The sequence below is a fragment of the Telmatherina bonti genome (genome assembly GCF_933228915.1).
Source record: "Telmatherina bonti genome assembly, chromosome: 19".
Classification (NCBI taxonomy): Eukaryota; Metazoa; Chordata; class Actinopteri; order Atheriniformes; family Telmatherinidae; genus Telmatherina; species Telmatherina bonti.
The window spans coordinates 27019849-27039586 of NC_136617.1; the positions used below are offsets into that span (position 1 = coordinate 27019849).

The 19738-nt window shown below is 41.8% G+C and overlaps 2 protein-coding genes across 2 annotated transcripts in view; both read left to right on the forward strand.

Annotated features, from left to right (window-relative positions):
• Positions 1-6870: 6870 nt before the first annotated feature.
• Positions 6871-10727, forward strand: myclb (MYCL proto-oncogene, bHLH transcription factor b; the record flags this gene model as incomplete). Its single annotated transcript, XM_079258352.1, has 3 exons — positions 6871-7011; positions 7625-8327; positions 9937-10727. Exons 2-3 carry the CDS (start codon positions 7697-7699, stop codon positions 10725-10727), a joined length of 1422 nt encoding a protein of 473 aa, XP_079114478.1. The 5' UTR covers positions 6871-7011; positions 7625-7696.
• Positions 10728-13640: 2913 nt separating this feature from the next.
• The window catches only part of trit1 (tRNA isopentenyltransferase 1), a gene marked incomplete at its 5' end in the record, with an annotated part of 49576 nt that continues 43478 nt past the window's right edge, over positions 13641-19738 (forward strand). The window contains one exon of the mRNA XM_079259159.1: positions 13641-13799. Within this exon, the coding sequence (XP_079115285.1) occupies positions 13641-13799 (159 nt within the window). The remainder of the gene's footprint in view (positions 13800-19738) is intronic.

Sequence of the window (19738 nt, forward strand, 5' to 3'; positions counted from 1 at the left end):
CTCCACTGGACAAACAAGGTTCTTCATTTTAGAAGAATCCCACAAAACAGATGCTGTTTGAATCAATACATGTTTGATTTTGATTTTGGTTTCAACTTGATGTCTGTTGGTGTGAGATGCTGCTGCTCTTGTGCCGAATCCACTGGTTTCCTTTTTTTAGTGCAACACGACATAACTTTCCTTAAAACTCTGCACATTAACATTCATTATGTTCTGTACAAGCCGGGGGCCATCAGTGCCCAGCAGCATGACAGCTGTGTTTTGCTTTAGGGGGGAAGAAAGGAAACGGAAGATAGAGAAAGTGACAAAGCAAGAGATGAGAAACCAGTTGCCACTGGAAAGACTTTTACTGGCTGGAGAGAGCTCAGAGAAGAGACAAGATGCAAAGCAGATGCTGAATTAGCCATGTATAGTGCAAAAATCTGCCAAAGTGCAGCAGTGATGCTGTAAATGCAAAAAAAAAAAAAAAAAAAAAAAAAAAAAATTAAAATAATTATAAAATAAAATAAAATAAAAAAAAAAAAAAAAAATAATAATAATAATAATAATAAAAAATCCATAATACCTAAAGTTGGAAATCATCATGGTCTAAAATGACTCTTTGGCAATTTCTGTGACATGTTATATATCTCCTTCTTTCATCTTAGGGTAATGAGTTTCACCCTACCAACCTACATAAAGACCAATAAAAATGCACAGTCCATGTTCATGATGAAGGATCCAATCATTTTTTTCTTGTAAGTTTAATATTTTATGATGGGACTGGGTTGTGTTTTTGAAAATGCAGGGTTATGAAAGAGTACATTCAAACTGGCCTTTTCCTCTTCCACCAGCTGGTAAGAGCAAAAACTAAACAGGCCTGGAATCAGCTGCTCATGTTTGAGAGACAAGGGAGGACTCAGTTAAAGGCAAACAAACCCCCTCCCCTAAGAAGTTTTGTAAGATATTCCACCACTTCTCTTTTTTCATCAGGCACTTCTTTATGTCTCAAAAGCTCTTTTTGTTTAAAATGCACCTCGAACATGTCACAAAATTCCGGTGAAATGAACACACTTTAGTTTTGAGTCAGTAAATGGTTACTTTTTACTCCAGTAACTGACAAATCCGGTAAACTGATCCCTAGAGGTATCTTCAGCAGCATTTTCAACCTAAAAATAGTGTGCATGGGTTTACAGTCATTTCCATGGTGCTTCTGCAAAGTAGTGTAACAGAAAGTGTTGAATGTTTTAGAAATGTTTTCCCTCAGGGCATCTACGTACCTCGATTTCAGTTTCAATAAAGCTTTTGCACTTATTTGTCGAAGCTCCAGAATTGAATTCCGATGGGTTTTGAGCAGTATTGTAACATTTTCTTTTCCTATCTGAGCAATTTTTCCTCATCAAACTGTCAAAAAAAAAAAAAAAAAAAAAAAAAAAAAATCGCTGAGAAGAAAACACAAATACTGATCATCTTACCCAGCATCTGATGTTTTTGTTTTTTTTTTTGTTTTTTTTTTAAAAAAAAAACGTTTTAGAAAAACTGGACCTTTAAAGGTAGAGTATGTAAGATTTTCAATATTTTCAAAATAAATTAACTAATAAAATAACTTCAATCATAATTAGATAGTTTTTTGAACATGTAGGTTCCAGTCTGTTCATATTTGATGCGTTATTAAATTACAAGTTTAATTAATGACAAAAAAAGAGCACTTTTTTTTTTTTACTGGTAGGCAAACATTTAAGAAGGGTCTTTGTTATTAATTAAACTTGTAATTTAATAACACATCAAATATGGACAGACTGGAACCTACATGTTTAAAAAATCTATCTAATTATGATTTTAGTTATTTTTTTAGTTAATTTATTTTGAAAATATTGAAAATCTTACGTACTCCACCTTTAAAAAAGAGGCGGAAGTGGTTTGGCAGAGAAAAAGAAATAATTGTGTATATGTACTGTATGTGTACACAACATAATGAGCATCTGCACTGAAAGGCAATACTCTTGCTTACCGTGTGTGTCATCAGGAGGTCAGCACAATCCAGTGGGTAGCAGCTGTCGTTTTTCCTCTCCGGTCTCCCAGATTACATGAAGTGAACCCCGTGGTCGCACAGCTGCCGCTGAAGAACTGACGGGTGGCTCCCAGACTAGGTGTTCATTGATTAGTCTGGAAGGTCAGAGTGGAGCAGAGTGGGGGGAGGTTGGAGGAATTACGGGAAGGGTGACCTACAGCTGGGTGGGGGTGATGTTAAATTACAGTCTCCTCGCTCCTTCATTCTTGGCCATCATCCTTTTCTTCAGTCTTCGTGTCTTTTTGGCTTTGAGGGCTGTCCTTCCTTCTTATTTTCTGTCACAGCAAACCTACTTTAGTGCTCTAATATGCAAATATGGCCAAACATGCTATAAATCTGAGGACACGTCTAACACAGGTTTACTCCGGCCCCTTTTTTTTTAAACCATGCCCCTCTACAGCGCTACTTCCCTTGTTGTAATAAAATGGATTCAGTCATCCCATCTCTTTTTGCTGCTGCCGCAGTGGGGATCAATAGGGCTTTATTTGAATCTTCAGACTCTTGACAAATAGTACTGCCCTTAAATGCTCCTGGAATTCAAATAGAGAGAGCTGAAGTTACAGATGATGGAGGGAAGTTTTGTCATAGCTGCTGTCTGTAAAAGCAACAGCTCAACATTGCTGATAAATATGTTTATATACAGTTTCATTGCGTGTTCCCAGCAATCTAGACTGAAAAATTACCCTGTTAAAAGCGAGGTAGCTAGGTTTTCTATTTGCAGATCCCCATTTTCAGAGACTGTTTTGCCCTACTCCTTAAGTACAACCTCTTGAAACATTTTCTGGTCTAAACACTCTGAAGTCATCAATCCTTTGTGTGTGTCCGCTCCGCAACACATTTATATGACGTCAGGAAACATAATCTAATTACTGAGCTATAACTGAATTCAGACTTTTAAATAAATCTAAACATGTTGGCTTGACTGAATTTATCAAAGTCAGATTAAAACACACAGATAATATTGTTGGGATAACTAATGTAAGTCTATACTAATTTGGACTAGCTGAGGTATTAGCATGCTTTACCCTTCTCATGTCAGAATTTGATTCAGAAACGGCTTAAAAAGCTGGTAACAACTCAGAATAACTATAAAAGATTGTGTGCATATAATTAGTTGTATCAGTTTATTGCCAGTTGTTTCGATCTGTGACAAGTCAGTCACCAAAAGAGGCACATTGTTGCAGAATCAGGCTGCTCATTGGTTTAAAGATGCCCCTGCATCCCCAAAACCATCCTGTAGCTTCCCATGCATGGGCATACATTAGTGTGGATAACACTGACTTTCAGTCATTCACTCTTTATTTATACAGCACATTTAAATAGATTAAAATATAATGTGAAAAAAAAAAACGGATGACAATAATTGTAAAATATTATTAGAAAAAGTTCAAACCAGTTTAGATGAGTGTAAGAGGTAAGTTTTAAGTCTTAAATACAGTCAGTGTTTCATCCAGAGACCAGTAGCTGATTTCACTAGAGAAGAACCTGTGAACAAAAGCTTTTCTTCCCATTCTGGACCGAGAGGTTTTTGGAACGGCCACAAACCCAGTGGTTCCTACGCTGAGAGCGATGAGGAGATAGAAGGGAACCAGAAGAGCTAATCTCTTCATAAAACTGAGTGATGCCATTCAAGGCTTTATGTGCAGTAGAGACAACTTTACACCGTGTTCTGAACTTAACAGGGAACCGATGTGAAGAATCTGATCTCTCCTGAAGGTACCAGTCAGAAACTTAGCAGAATTTCAGATCAACAATATTGACAACAGTCAACGCAGTAATGCAGAAGGGATGACTTAAAGCATGAGGCAGTTTTTCAGCCTCACTATGAGAAAGGATGCAATATTTTGGCGATATTGCATCAGTGGAGTAAGGCAGCTTTAGAGATTTGTTTTGTGAGTTAAATGACAAGATCTGGTTGAAAGTTGAGCCGAGTGGCAGCCAATGAAGTGCAATCTGTTGGAAAAAAAAAGTGTTTGAAGTATTTTCTCAGAGGTTTCATGATCCACGGCTGTATCTTCTGTAAATAAGAAATTTTTTGACCATCCATCCATTTTCTTAACCACTCAGTGAAATTAAGGGTTGTAGGGAAGCTGGAGCCTATCCCAGCAATCACTGGAAATTGTAACTGGATCTGGAAATTCATACTTTTTTTTCCACATGTAAATGAAATTTCTCCTCATAACAAGGCTACATGTTATTCTTCTATTTTATTTATTTTTTTATTGTTGTTGTTTTTCTCAGTGTAGATACTACTAGGAAAATCTAATCGAAAAATCGGATATCTGGATTTTTTTTATTCACAATTCCAATATTGATTTTTTAAAAAAAAATCTTTTCTTTTTTTCAAATAAATATAAAAATAATCCATTACAAAATTTTTTTGTCATTTTTGTTGTTTTCATTGATCTTTTTACTTGTCTTTTTGGGCATTACAGCAGCAGAATGATGGTCTGGCTGCTGTGTTGTTTTTTTTTCTAATTGAAATCATCAAAAATGGCGAGCAAAAAAACATTTTATCCTTTTTTGGTTTTTAATTTACAAAAGTCAGCAATATCAAAGAATTGTGAGAATTGCAATTTAAATCGAATCGGCACCGAAAAAAATCAGAATTGAATCAGGACAAAATCATATTGTCATAGCCCTAGTAGATACAGATGTGTGTTCAGTGCTGACAGATTTTGGGCTGCAGAGGAACCCGTTGGAAGCTGTTAAATGTCTTTTAGTTAAAATTCAGTCAATACACTGATTCACCTCTTCCTGCATAATAGACATTATTCCAAGTAAAAAAAAAAAAACCTTTTAGAGCCACAATATGACTGTAGCTCGACTTAAATGTGCATGTAAAGATGCAGAGTATGGAAATATTTAAAATGATTTTTTTCCTACTTGTCTGTTCTCCCTGACCTCCTTTATCAACTTTTGTTTCACAACTCTTTGTTTTTCCACTTCATAACCTCAGTGGCAGCATTTGACAGGCCTTTAGTTGGAAGTAGAGCAGTATTTCCAGGTGCTACTTTGTATTTAAAGCTGCTCCATGCTACAGCTACTGCTGTATATTTAAATGTGCAGTGAATACGTCTCAATATATCCATTCCTCATTCTGGAAGAAGATACCACTTAATTGGCACCTCTTGATTGATAATGTTTCAGGAGTCCTTTGAGACTTTCTCTAACATGTCTAGTGAAGTGGGGGTTTTATAGACCAAAAACAGACCGATGTCAGAGCTTACACCTCCAGTGTTCATGCTAACAAGATTCACTGTCCCATCAGGGAATGACTGTAAATAAACGATTTCCCTGTGACGCCTCACCAAAGAGCATCCAATCAGGAGTCATAATCACATTTAAATATCAAATAAATGTTGACTTTTGAATGTTTATCTGTTTGTACAAGCAAAAAAAAAAAAAAAAAACACTGACCCACGGTGGCCCCATCACTTGTTTTATCCAAGCAGACATTTCTTTGTACATTGGAAGGAGCTGGATGCTGCGCTTGTTCACTTTTGATGATTAATTTAGTGAAAAGGGAGCAGATTAAGAATTTCAAAGTGCGAAACAAGGCAGAGGGGCTGAGAGGAACGAGATGAAAGCCGGCAAGAGTGAGAAGGGATCAGGACCGGGACAGGCTGAGCGAGGGAAAGTGATACAGATGGGGTGAGTGTGGTGGGGAAGCGGGGGCTGAACTGAAAGATTGCTGCTTCTGTTTCACCAGTCTGTTTGTTCTGTGACTTTGTAGTGTCTCTCCTGGGGAAAAAAAAGGATATTACACTCTAAAATCGCCCTATTTCTTGTAGGGTCACAATCTTTTTTGATGGGGGAAGAGGAGGGGGGGAGAATAAAAGAGACAAAACTGAGGAGAATTAGGAGGATGAGTGACAGGAGATGTAAGAATAAGGATGAGATGAGGTCGGAGTTTGATGAGGTTAACAGATGAGGATTTCACGCTGTCTGCTTCACCACCAAGCTGGAGGGAAACCTCCACAGGAGCATTTATGATAAGGATGCTTCCTCCTCCTCATCATCCTCATCATCATCCTCAGCGGTGAGCGTGTTATATATATTTTTTTTCCCTGCACAGTTACATGACTCCAAAAAGGCATCAGTGAGTTGGTTTTAATGTGGCGTCAGCAGTTGTTGGGAGTGTGTGCAGCTGTCAGGAAGACATGCACACACATGCATGCGCGCGCACACCCACACCCACAGGGAGCGTAGCTTCCATAATGACTCTCTCACAGGGAGGGCTCTCCATCATAAGCTTGATATTGATTACAGAGACTACGAGATGAGATGACACCAGATACTGCAGCCATATGTCCACATGAAATTAACGTGAACACCTCCCCCCCCACTACACACACACACACACACACACACACACACACACACACACACACACACACACACACACACACACAGTCCAGTTTCTTTGCATGCTGTAGGATGATTCTTCACAGGTGCTCCAAGCATTTGTGTGCACCTACGCACAGATACTTGCATTATTATGAATGCAAAATGATTACAAAAGCGTCACAGTGTCGTCTTATGAAAGTAGCGTCACGTAAGCGTCCCCCCCCCCTGCAGCGTGGTGGTGTAAGTTTTCAGTGTGCTGCACCTTTAAACAGCAGGCGTGGCTCTTGCTACTACGACCCGCCTTTTATGCATAACAGCCACTTATCCTTCCCCCGGATCATATAGTGCGGGAGTCTGCAAAGAAAGTAACCACAACCAAAGCTCGTCCAGCCCCCCTCGAGCGGTGGGACTGCGACCAAACGGACTCATTAACCTGAGAGATTACTCCCCCCCCCGACCACCCCACAAGGAAAGCCAGCATAAGAAGAAGAAGAAAACAAAAACAACCCACGGACAACAGGGACGCAGGGAAGAGGGGCTGACATTTAAAAGCAGGACCGCCGTGGCGCTGAATTTACGCACGGTGGGATCTATGAAGACGCAGACAGCAGGTAAAAAAAAAAAAACTCCTCTTTTTCTATCCCACAGCGGCTCGTCTCTCACATCTCACATAAAAATAGGAATATTCTACCAGTACACGAGGAAGCAAACGCTTAAAAGGTAAAGGTTTTTTATTCCCAGCCTTTTTTTTTTTTTTTTCCTGCGGCTTAATGAACTGATCGGCGCGTTTCAGTCGCAGCTGACTTCTCTGAGCTTGATAAGGAGCCAAACCGAGGAGGAGCCCCAGATAAACTACTTTACATGCGGCTCCTCTGTCTGGACAGCTCCTGTCTATCCAATTAATCGATTTCAGCCGAACTTAATCGGTTTGTTTCTTCCTCTCCCGACCTGCAGCTCCATGGCTTTCTGTTGGAGCCGTGTTATGTAATGAAACAGCGTTGCGAAACTCCAACTTCTCAGCAGCAACACTAGTTTTTATTATTATTTATTTATTTTAGCCCTACATGCATCATGCATTTTGTGAAATAAAATGTAGTTTTTTCTCTGAGATGCGCGATGAGTGAAGTAATTATTCAGCATCAGCAAATATCTGCATCGTGAATGGGCAGAAAAATCAACTCCTCCTGGTTATGATTCAGCTGTTGACTCTGTATCCCTTCACAGACCGAAGCAACAGGGAGTGATCCACCCCCTCCCCTCCATACACGCGCACCTCCACGCCTGCCTGCAGCCCCCATGCCGGGCATCAGCTCCACCGCGCCTCGTTATGAAAACTGGGACATGGACCACCTGGACCACTACCAGCATTACTTCTACGATGACCACGACCCGGACGAGGATTTCTTCAAGTCTACTGCTCCCAGTGAGGACATATGGAAGAAATTTGAGCTGGTACCGACCCCGCCCATGTCCCCTATCCGGGCGGTGGAAGGGTCAGGCAAGGTCGGGCTCCTGCACCCTTCCCTTGGGGACAAGCTGGAGTGGGTGTCCCAGTTTTTGGGGCAGGAGGATGAGCATCAGCAGCAGCAGCAGCATCAGGACCTGCCCTGCAAGCTGGCGACCAGTGGGGACTCCTTTGGGAACCTAAGCTCCATCATCATCCAGGACTGCATGTGGAGCTGCTTCTCTGCAGGACAGCAGTTGGAGAGGGTTGTAGGGGAGCGCTGCACCTCTTATCCCGGGACGGGGCCAGCTGGTAAAGTCACTTCCGGGCCTCCTTTCACATCCCCAGGGAGGCCGATGGCTGCCCACGCTGACACGGCGGCTGCGGACTGCGTGGACCCAGCGGCGGTGCTCACTTTCCCATTAACTGGTGGATGCAAGAAACAAGTGTCCTCTGGTTCAGAGTCACACACTGACTCATCAGGTCAGTAACAAACAGCTCCCCTCTTTCTTTAAATGTTTCTTGGCTTCAGTTTGAGTAGAAGTGGGGCTACACTTCTTCATGGGAAAACACAATTTCCACCTTTTTGTCAAAGAATGCATCCACTTCAGTAAAAGTAAAGTCTGGAATCATTTTGTTTAGAGGTTTGTTGATAACTCGGCTTTTTTTTTTGTTTTTTTTTTTTTGCTTCTGCTGCTCCCTGTATGGCAGTGATAGTTGGCATGGCTCATGACTGCATTGCGTTACCTTGGTGCATGCAACACATGCTTGAACCCCAGAGAGCGACACACCCACTGTAACATCTGCTGCTTGGCAGGGCTCCAGCGGACCAGCTGCTCCCTCTCCTTGCTCCTCCAGTCTTGACTTATGATAACATTATCATCTCCACTTCAGCTCAGCTTGCTTCTGACACAAATGCAATAAAGAGTTTGGCTATTTTGAACTTAATGTAACATGAATGGGAACCCCCTCCTCTCCTTCTCCATGTCTAGCCCAATTTCCCCCCCCCCCCCCCCTTTTTTTTTTTTTTTTTTTTTGTTATTTTTTACTCAAGACCTACTTTTTCCATCCCCACCTCCCAGAACCCATCTGATTGAGTTTGGTATGTAGGCTGCCATGTGATGCGGAGCTCGGAGCGTGCATAATGGTGTGTGGAATGTCACAAAGGGAACTTGTTGCTGCATTCCTCCGCTCAACAGGCTGCGGCGCCAATTGTGTCAGTGTGGATTTGGTCCGAGCCAGACTGGGCTGTGAATAGAGCGGGATTAGCCATTTAGGATTTTGGTCGGGCATGAGTTTGAAGGAGTATCTCACTGCATTTACAAGGGATAACATCAGCTATTGTAGGAAATGTATGCTTAAGCCTTAAGAAAAAGGCTTTTTTTTCTTCTATTTGTCTTATGACAGACGAATGCTGTTGGAGATTAACAATTAACAGACGGTCACTCTAAAGGTCTTTTTGTTCTTTTTTTTTTTAATTTTTTTTTTATGCTTTTGAGGTGCTGAATTGTTTTAACTCCCAAAAAAAGCGCAGGAAATGCTCAGGACTCTGAGTTTGGTGTGGGAATCGCAACGTTCAGAGCGTTTCCTCGTGTTTCAAGGTGATGCTTCCCCTTCTTGTAAACGGAGCAGCGAACACTTTAAAAAAAAAAAAAAAAAAAAAAAAAAAAAAAAGTCTGCTGGGGTGAATATTAGCTAGCTTGTTTTAACAAGCGGAGGAATTGTCTGTTTTGCACCTGAGTGCTTCTTCGCTCTCCCCCTCCTCACCCTCACCCTCCCTCTGCTCTGCACACATGAATGAAGAGAGGGAATTTCCACTCCATGTGGGAGCTGACCCAAAGCATGGACGCTTCAGGGTGTTTGGGAGAGTGTGTGTGTTCTGCAGCGAGCGATGGGTCGTGGGTGTTTTCAGGAGGTTACATAAAAAGGTCGTTTTTGCAGAAGCGGTTAATTGGCTTAAGGTGGGAAAGGTCAGGGCGAGTGTGATGGGAGCTGATTCACCTGGGCGCCAGTTCATAGGCTGAACCGTCTTCCTGCTTGTTGCCATATTAGGTGAGTTTTTTTAATATATATATTTTCTTTTCCTTTTCAGACGATGAAGATGACAAAGATGAGGATGACGAGGAGATTGACGTGGTTACGGTGGAGCACAAGCAGCAGCAGCAGCAGAGGAAACCTCGTCGGTTGGTCAACGCCCGTAAACCGGTGACCATAACGGTGCGAGCCGACCCCCACGACCCTGGCATGAAGCGTTTCCATATTTCCATCCACCAACAGCAGCACAACTACGCCGCCCCCTCCCCGGACACTCTCCCGGTGGTTTCCGAGCCGCCCCGGAAGAGAGTTCGTCACGAAGCCGCCACCCCCTCAACGCAGCCTCAGCAGAACTGTCAGCACCACCAGCCTCGACCCGGCCACGCCCCTCTGAACTTAGACAGCAGACGCTCCCACTTGACCGTAGTAGGCCTCCGGTCAGAGTCTCCAAACCTCAGCGCCTCCTCTCCTACCTCCTCCGCATCGCCTTCATCTCCGCCTTCCTCCTCGTCCTCAGCGCACCACCCGCACAGCTCGCCCTCGAAGCCCCCGTCGCACCTCTCCAGCCCGCAGTCGTCGGACTGCGAGGACACGGACAAACGCAAGGCACACAACTTCCTGGAGCGCAAGCGGCGGAACGACCTGCGCTCGCGCTTCCTGTCGCTGCGGGACGAGATCCCGGGCCTCGCGGACTGCCCCAAAACTCCCAAAGTGGCCATTCTGACTGGAGCCACGGAGTACCTGCAGCAGCTGCACGCCGGCGAGCGGCAGAAGGCTCAAGAGAGGAAGCAGCTGAAAGCCAGACAGCTGCAGCTGCTGCAGAGGCTGGCGCAGCTCAAACGATGCTGAACTTGCTGCATCAGCTGTCGCCTCAGACTCTGGCAGCCGAGTGGGACGACATGAAGGAGAGGAAACAACAAAACAAAACACTAATATTCACTTTGAGTTGATCACGCTGGAATATTGCGGGTGGATTCAATTTTTCTTTTTTTTTTTTTTTTTTTCTTTTCAGTGTGTTTGCTACGTTTTGTGTTTTTGCACATTTAGCTTCTGAGTGATTGACAAACCGTCGGGACGGCGAGCTGTGGACTGTTATGATGACTGATGTCACCCCCCTCCCCCCCTTTGTGAAAAATATTAAGATTGTCGCGTGCTGCAGAAAAGCCTGCTGTGAACACAGCAGTGTTTATTTGATAAACTTCTACAACAGTGCTGTTGACTGCTTCCCTTTATTGTAATAGAGGGGGGCTTGTTGCGCTTGCACAGCTGTGATGTCTCCCTTGAAGCTTCTTTGTAACCCCCTCCCCTTCCTAACAAAACCCCATCTCTTTTATGGCTCCCTGCTTTTTAGTGCTTGGCGTACAACTTCTACATTTCAAGTTTAGCCTTTTCCTTAAATGCCACCCTCCTCCTCCTCCTCTCTGTTCTCCATCTTTGAGTCCCTTTCCTCGCCACCGGTTGGAGTTTCGCTGCTTTATGCCAGCATTAGACACAGGACAGTGATGGTACAGCCGGAGGGGATGCTAATCGATCTGCATGTCTTGTAAAGATGAGGTTAAGTTAGAGCTTCTGTGCCTGCAGCTTCCTTTCATTTCTTCAGTTTTTCATTACTGCTCTGCGCCTGCAGTAATAAGCTGTTTTTGTAGGGTGATTTGGATGAAGGAAAGTTTAAAAAAAAAACCCAAAAAAAAAACCAACATAGAATTTATTTGTGCAGGCATTAAAGATTTTCCCCTTTTCAGGCAAATAAGCTGCAAAAACACTAAATTATTTCCCAAGATTTCACTCTTTATTATTGTTGTGCCATGGAGACCAGCCAAAAGGTGAATGTGTTCTTCAGTTAATTCGCTTAGGTTTTTTTTTTTTTTTTTTTGCTACATCAGAACTGCCATCATTTGCTTGAAGCTGACTGAGCATCATCTGTATTTCATTCATCTTTACTGTCTTTTTTTTTTTTTTTTTTTTTTTTTTTTTTTTTTGCATTATATGTAATGCCTTTAGAAGCCTTTCAATGTATCCCGACTATCCAGTTGGATGTTCTGTATATAGATTCTCCCCCTTTCACTGTACAGCCCTCCTTCCAAAGCAAAACCAGAGCTGTCTACAACCCTCATCCTAGGTTTTGTTTGGCCCCGCATCCTTACACAAGGGGGCCAAAGCTTGCTGGCTTTTCAAAGATGACTCAAAGCTTCTATTTTTGTTAATAAAATTATGATGAAAAAGAGTTGAAATAAAACACTTTTGAACATTGATTACACTAGCCACTTTGTCACAATGTTTGTTTTGTTTCTTTTGCAAAAGCACACTTGTTTTGTCCCTGGAGTTTCTTCATTTGTACAAGTCAGATTTGGCAAAAGTTTTATACGATATATTTTCCTACAGAGTTGTGTTTTGGTGTGAGCTGATGATGTTTATTATTTTTTTATTTTTGTAGCAGGCAGGGCTTTTTTGGTGGTTAGGTGCTGAAAACTGGCAGGTTTAGTTCACTGTCTCTGGTGTAGAGGACATCTCAACACTCCAGTAATCAATCCAATCACTGTAGTCATAGCGCTCTGTAAGATCTGACGTGGAGGGGGTGGGGATTTAAGAGGATCTACCGATTAAAGTTTGTCTGTGTGTGTTTAGCCTTTAGTGACCTTAATGTTAATGCCTTTTTTTCCCACCTTCTGCAAGCCTGGTGTTCCCCATCGTCCTGGAAGCCATGCAAACAAACACTGTAGCCATCTACTACTGTAAATGACCAGTAGCATGCCCTGGATTATCGGCACTCAGGAAAATCCATGAACTCTGTTGCGTCTTTCATAAAGTCAAAAATCCTTTTCCCTGTAAAATAACCTCAGATTAGAAGATTTAATTACAGGAAAAAGGGAAAAAAATTAAGTTGATTGGTTTTCTATTGGTTCTTCTACTAATTAATTCAGCACAAACCACCAGTTAGCCTGATTAATTTTAATTTTAATTTTGCTTCACAGGGGGTGCACATGCAGCAGCGGTTCTCCACTGATTTCTTTCATTTGTTTGATTTTTCTTTTTTTTTTTTTTTTGTATTCGTCACTGGTCTCTGCTGTGGTTCAGTCGTGGTGGCAATGGACTTTGCTTAGTCTACTTTGGTAATTCCAGAGCCTTGTCTCAGCACTTTTTGTTTTTCTTCACTGTACCTCAAGCTTCTGTGTATGAAGAGTAAAAACAATAAATGCCAATGGTGTGACATCAAATGACTTATTGTGTTTTTGTGAGCTGGATCAGCGTATTATTGGGTTACATGGTTTCTATTGAATGCATTTGTTTGAATGAACGCACATCTCCCTCCCCCATTCGTTATTGTTTCAGTGTAGTCTCCAAGGTAACTCATCCTGGCATTTTGTGCCATGGTAACAAGCATCTTGCCTCCCTTCTGCAGCGCTCTGATAGTTTCCATAGAAACGATACCAACTGTGCAGGAAAATGTCATCAAGCCTGTTGTGAAGCCTTTTTATTGATTTTTCTCAGTTGGTCTTAACTAAAATGGTTACTAAGAGGTAAAATTGTGCGGATCAATCAGCCGAATTATCATAAAAATGAAAAACAAACTAATCAAACAAACAAACAAATCCTTCAAAAACCATGTTAATAATTACACAGAATACTTTACAATCGAGCGCCGATCAATCAATAATCCTACAATAACAGTTTCCCGTTGCCTGGCAACAGAACCCACCTCTCACGTCTACGACACCTGCGCATGCGCGGGTATGTCAGCTGGGCAGTGAAGAGCCAAGCATCATGGCGGCGTCCACTTTTGGAGTACAGCGTGTCTTGCAGAGAGCTATGGTCCCATCTATTGTGGTGATTTTGGGAGCTACCGGCACCGGCAAGTCCAAGCTGGCCATCGAGATCGGAAAACGGCTTCAAGGAGAAATAATCAGCGCGGATTCTATGCAGGTAAGCGCTGCGTTGCACGATGAAGACCTTGACATTGTGCTTCAGATGACACTCAGGTTTTCTGAATAATCATCTGTAAACCAACTGATTATTTATATTTTAATATTTTTTTAGTGCCAATTCAAATGCAAAGAAGCTGCTTTCTCTTAAATGACTGTTGACAACGCTGAAAATACGGAAAATGTTTAATTTATGCGGCGACAGATCGAAGTGAAGCTAGACGAGACGTCAGATGGTGAACACGAGAGTAAATTTATTTGATAATATTGCGTTTCCCGTGTTAGATATTATAAAAATGTGTGTCAAAACTTAAATTCAATGTTAATGTAGCTGAAGTGGGCATATAAGTAGATATTCTGTGATACATTAGCCTCAGTCTGAACAGCCTGGGCGAAAAGCTGTATTAACACCGTACATACACGACGCGGTGGCGTTTAAAGGGACTAAATCAGATTTTAACCTGAATATATGCAGCTAATATAAAATAAACCTACTTTATTCTACGCATATAAGAGTTTTGAAGCGTTTCACTAGCAAAAGACAAGCTCACTGGCTGGCTGGTTGTCTGCTGCAACAATAGTCTCAGACCAGGGCCGGATTAGAAGTGCACAGGCCTCTGGGCCCAGAGTGTTCCAGGGCCCCCCTTCCCCACCGCAACATTGTAAAAAATTGTGAATGATATACTGTGAAACTACATTTCTAACCTCTTTCAACCAGTGGTACCAGTAACAACACACTAGACACTGTGGTGTAACTATCTGGCTATTATGTACATTTTGTTTCATGTCCAAACTGCTGGTATTTGCCCTACGTGGGCCCCACATGGGCCCCTGGGCCTGTGCCCATAATGTCCATTGGATAATCCGGCCTTGCCTCAGACCTTATAGGGTCAAAGCTAAATCGTTTTTTTTTGTTTTGTTTTGTTTTGGTTTTTTTACCCTGCTGACTCATTTAGTTCTAATTACTTTTATGTTATTGCACAAAAACACCTGATAGATCTAATTCCTCATGTGGTTAAAACACAAACAGGAATAATACACCTAAAACAGTGTCATTCATTAGTTATGAATCATTATAGTCGTAATGTAGATGGACAAGCCAGTACGCTTGACAAGCATATGAAGTAAATAGTGTTGTACTCAGAGGGAAATGTTTGAGGATCTTTTAGTGGGGGCTTAACGGGAACAAAAATCTTTTTATTTTTATTGTCTGTATGATACATATCCATATCTTAATATAGATGGTTGTTTTTGTCATAGTCAAGCACAAATTATCATTGACATGAGGAATTAATTTTTCCAACTGTAACCTCCATTTTTTAACCACTTAATTAATCCCAGATGGATTAATTAAGCATGGAGTATGGAGCCCTTTCATTTACATGCATAGGAATGTGGATGGATTATCATTTAGTATGTGTTACTAGGTATAAGTTGAATGGATAAAATATCCTGACTGCTAGATTAAAGTGCGAGCCATTCCCCATGTATCGTTGTGTCCATGAATGGACTGTTTGACTAATGTTGCTATTTTCTTCTGTTTTTTTTTCTTTTTCTTTTAAAAGGTGAAATTCTTAAATTTTAGTTCCCTTGTTAGGATTCTTTTTCTGTCCTGTGTTAAAACAAGACAACTGAAATTTCACTTGCCATCATCGCATTGAATGCTGAAATGGTTCAGATGTGCGGATGTCCTCTTAACTGTACCTTTGTTTTTCCAGTCACATCTTTCATTTCATGTACTGTGGAGCCTCTGCTACGAGTCATCTGTGCAGCAATTATGGCAGAAGCCAAAAGTTTTACTCAGATGACTGCACACACACAATAAAGTTTCCAAAACTGGCTGTGCTAGGTGGCTGATTTCTGCCTTTATTCTCACTCCTATAATGCTTATGACACTAGGAAAGAACATGAACCGGGTTGTCAGATATCATTTTAGATCATTTATATATATGCATGATCTCTGAGCGTGCAAAAGGGCTCCCAAAAGATGTTTTTCACAAATTAAAATGAAAGTTTATGGAAAACTTCAGCAGTGAATGAAAGCTTGTGTGAATATGACTGTGAAGAACCACAAATAATGATCTTAGTTTGCACATAGAAAGAGTGAATGTGGTTACTGTCATACATTGCAAACGCAGTAAATATCTTACTGTATCCTACATTTACAAAGGATAGTGTATTAGTCTGTTATTCTGCTCTCTGTGGACAGTATGTCCTTGTTGTATTCATGTTGTGTGTTGTTAAACTTGAGGCTGGCTCGGTTTACATCCGTGGTTCTCAAACTTTTCCTGGCATCCCTTCAGAGGCTGAACAGAGGACTTTTAGTTATAAGCTTTGGTTAATTAGGTAACGGCCAGGCAGGAAGTGGTTACAGGAAGTTTGCAGGAAATTCATGGAAGCCAATGTCATGTGTGGTGAAGGAGACGTGGTTCCGTGTGTCTGTGGACGCGGCGTCGCTGGAAAAACTCTCACGCTCATCTCACTTGCTCTTTGCTCTCTCGGCCCCCTCCAGCCCTGCCTTTTGGTTCTCAGGCTGTGTTGCCACAGCAACAAGAGGGCGCACACACACACACACACACACACACACACACACACACACACACACACACACAAAGAGAAAGTTTAGGTATCATTTGGAGCGTGGGTCACATTGGAGCATAAAACCAGGAACAAACACAATCTTTCCAGTTAGCCTCATCTCCCAGTGATGATTTGAGTGCAGCATTGCATCCTTCATCGCCTTCCTGCCTCAGCACCACCTTCCCTCCCCCCTTTTCCTTGGTTTACATTGTCCTTGAGCGTGTCTCTCCCTGTGCGGAGAGGGCTCCTCCAGCAGTCACCTGGTAATGGGTAAACTGGGTTATGCTAATAACATTTCAGCCCAGAATATCTCCACGACAAGCAGCTCTTGCGGAGAGAAACATTGGCCTAGTTAGAGCTCGGCAGCCCCAGCCACAGTCTGCACAATCCCCGGCCTTGTTGCTATCCTGCCGTTGGTGTGTTTCACAACGATAGAAAGCGGCAGAGACATGCAGACATGGAGGTGGTGAGAAAGAGACTGCTTATGTGAGAATGAGGCTGTGTATAGGCTAGAGCTGGCCTGTGTTGTCTTTGGGATAGGAAACAGTCTGGTCTTGTTTGGGAGAAAGCAGCATTGTGCTGAGCTGGTGCATATTCAGCACCGTGCTACGCCGGCCCAGCAGCTGATAGTGAATGGGTACGCTGTGGCCACTGGGAAGTGTCTATTGTCCTGTAGAGAATCGGTTCCCACACTCCCTAACACTCCTATTGTGTTATCATCATCCCTCCCCACTCCTCACTCCCTCCCTGCCCCTGGACCATGCCCCCAACCCACAGTTCATTGGACATGCAGAGGGATATTATTCACTCATTAAATGAACATGCTATCCATGGCACACACACAAGTGCCTCGCTGTACTGTCAATGAAGGAGACGCTGCCAAATGGCGTGAATCCGGAGTTCCCAATGTGCCGTCCAGGGACCAGCAGGGGGTCCCTCGGGAAGGAAGTTGAAATGATTGATTTTTCCTTTGTTCATGTTGCCTCACCTCTATGTGTAGCTGAAAAAGTCCTAAACAAGCCAGTTATTTAAAGTTCTTCAATCTCTCTGGAGGATTTGTCAAATCTTTACTTGATCTTTTGCTGCCTTTTCCGATGTTTTTAGTTCTGTTGTTGTACCTGTTCATTTTAGAGGAATGTTTTTATGTGTTAAAACACCGACAACTAAATGCTGAAAGCATACAAACTGCTTCTCTCTCAAGGGATGAGCCATTGTTTTTTTTCTCACACACAATTCAGCAAATCCTCAGGTATGATTGCTGTCAAGCTGCCATCAAGACGCACTGCTTCTTAAGTTGTACCTGCCAAAAATGCTAATAGTAATTAAGTTTGAAAGTATAAAGTAGCATGTTTCCCACAGGAAAGACGATTCCCAATAATTGAGAAGTTATACTCATAATAACTTGACATATATCAACATAATGTTCATTGGATCATTCCAATATTTAAGAAAACTGAGCAAACGAGGGACAGAAGAAATCTGAATGAGCAATAGTAGAAAGAGATGGCAACAAATCCAGCAAATTCATGCATGATCCATCTACTGTTCACTGAAGCCACTTAAGAAATGGTCACTATGTCTGTCAGGAATCCATTCTTTAAGAAAAGGATCAAGGAAAAAAGGTTGAATTATTCTTGACAACTAAAAAAATACCTCGCTAACTTATCTAAGGCTTGGGCTGCGATGAATAAAGGTGCTCGTACCAAACAAAGACTTTTAAGCTACTTTTAAGCTCCTTGCAATTAAACAAGCTGTCATTTATATTTAAATTTAATTTATATTTGTACTTTTTCCATTAAATCACCTAACATATATCCAGTTTTTCAGTAAAATCTCTACAAAAAAGTGGGTTTTTCCAAGACTTCCGCAGAGTATTGTAAATTCACTCAAATTCAGAACAAAGTTGATACCAAAGCAGTCTAAGCTTGGTTAAATTTACCCAACATTGATCCTCTTTTGCATTTAATTTCTAGAGATCCTGTTTTTCATACTGCGTGCACAAATTGAGCCAAAGCATTCCTCCATTTCTTTCTTACATCCTGCTTTGATAAAAGCCTTTAATTCAAACATAGTATACTGAAAGAGCTCTACACCTGCTTAGATCGAGCCGTTTAAAAGATGCCAATTTGTACCCTCACTATTGTAATGCCGAGCCTGATCTACCTCAGGGAATATATTAAAGTGGATGTCTGTGGTGTACAGGTTGGCTCAGTGTCAAACCACTTACAGCTGCTCTTTAAATTATGACTTTCCCCGGCTTCAAAGAGTGTTTGACAATCCTAGGACTCATCTAGCTACTGTAATGCTACGAGCTTCCTGCTTTGATGTGTGAATGCGAAAGTGGGCAATTTTCCTGGCAGAGCGTTTGTAACAAGAAGTTTCCAGTCAGAGTGGATGAATGTGTCTGCAAGTGTATAAAAACAGGCTGCTGTTGCTGTTTGAAATGCAGAAGATGAAGGATTTGATTAGTCAGATCAAGGTCCTGATGAGCTTTTACGAAGCATCCATTATTCACCTGATGGGAAGGAGAGGGGTGGTGATTTGTGAAGGCATCGCATTCTGATAGCACTTTGCAGGATGTTACATGTAATAAGAAGCAGGTGACATGGGCGTTGGTAGGATTGATGCACGTGAGCAGCGCTCAGACTGAAACATTAGAACGATGTCATTTGAGGCAGTGATAATCGTTATGAATGCTTTGTGTTCTGCTGCGCTGCATCAGTGAGGTGTTGTGTGGAGTTATGTCTCCTTCGCCTGTCAGCGTCACTGTTCAGTCTGCTTCTATTCATCATGCCGTTTTTTTTCCCTGTAAACAAATCCAGCTAACATTTACTTCATTACTTACTTGTTAGTTATAAAACAACCGGTTTTAATGTTCAACGAGGAGAAGGCTTTTCACGATGCACTTTTTTTTTGTTTCTTCAAATCTTCTAATTCTGATTGGATATTAATTGTGATTATTTTATATTCGCATGCATTATGATGACATTTTGCAGTTCTTTTTTGTTTTTAACACTCAGTGTACTTAAGAAGATACCTATGTCCATCAACCCGTCCAGCAGTTTGGTAAATTATTATTGCTGTTGTGTTCTTACAGGCTATCGTGCCCTGTCCTGATAGGCATAGTATAAGCCAGAAAGGCATACATACCCACATTTGCCACATTTACATGAGAGTTTTAATTCCTCTTTAAAGGGGTGCTATTATGGTATTTGGAGTTTTCTGAGCTTTCTACAGTGTTACAGTGTTGAATCCTCATCAGACATGTGAACGGCACTGTGTTTTTTATCACCTCGCCGTTCGGTTTCCATGGCAACGAAAAACGCGTCGTTTTAGAGAGTTTTTTTCTACTTGGAAATC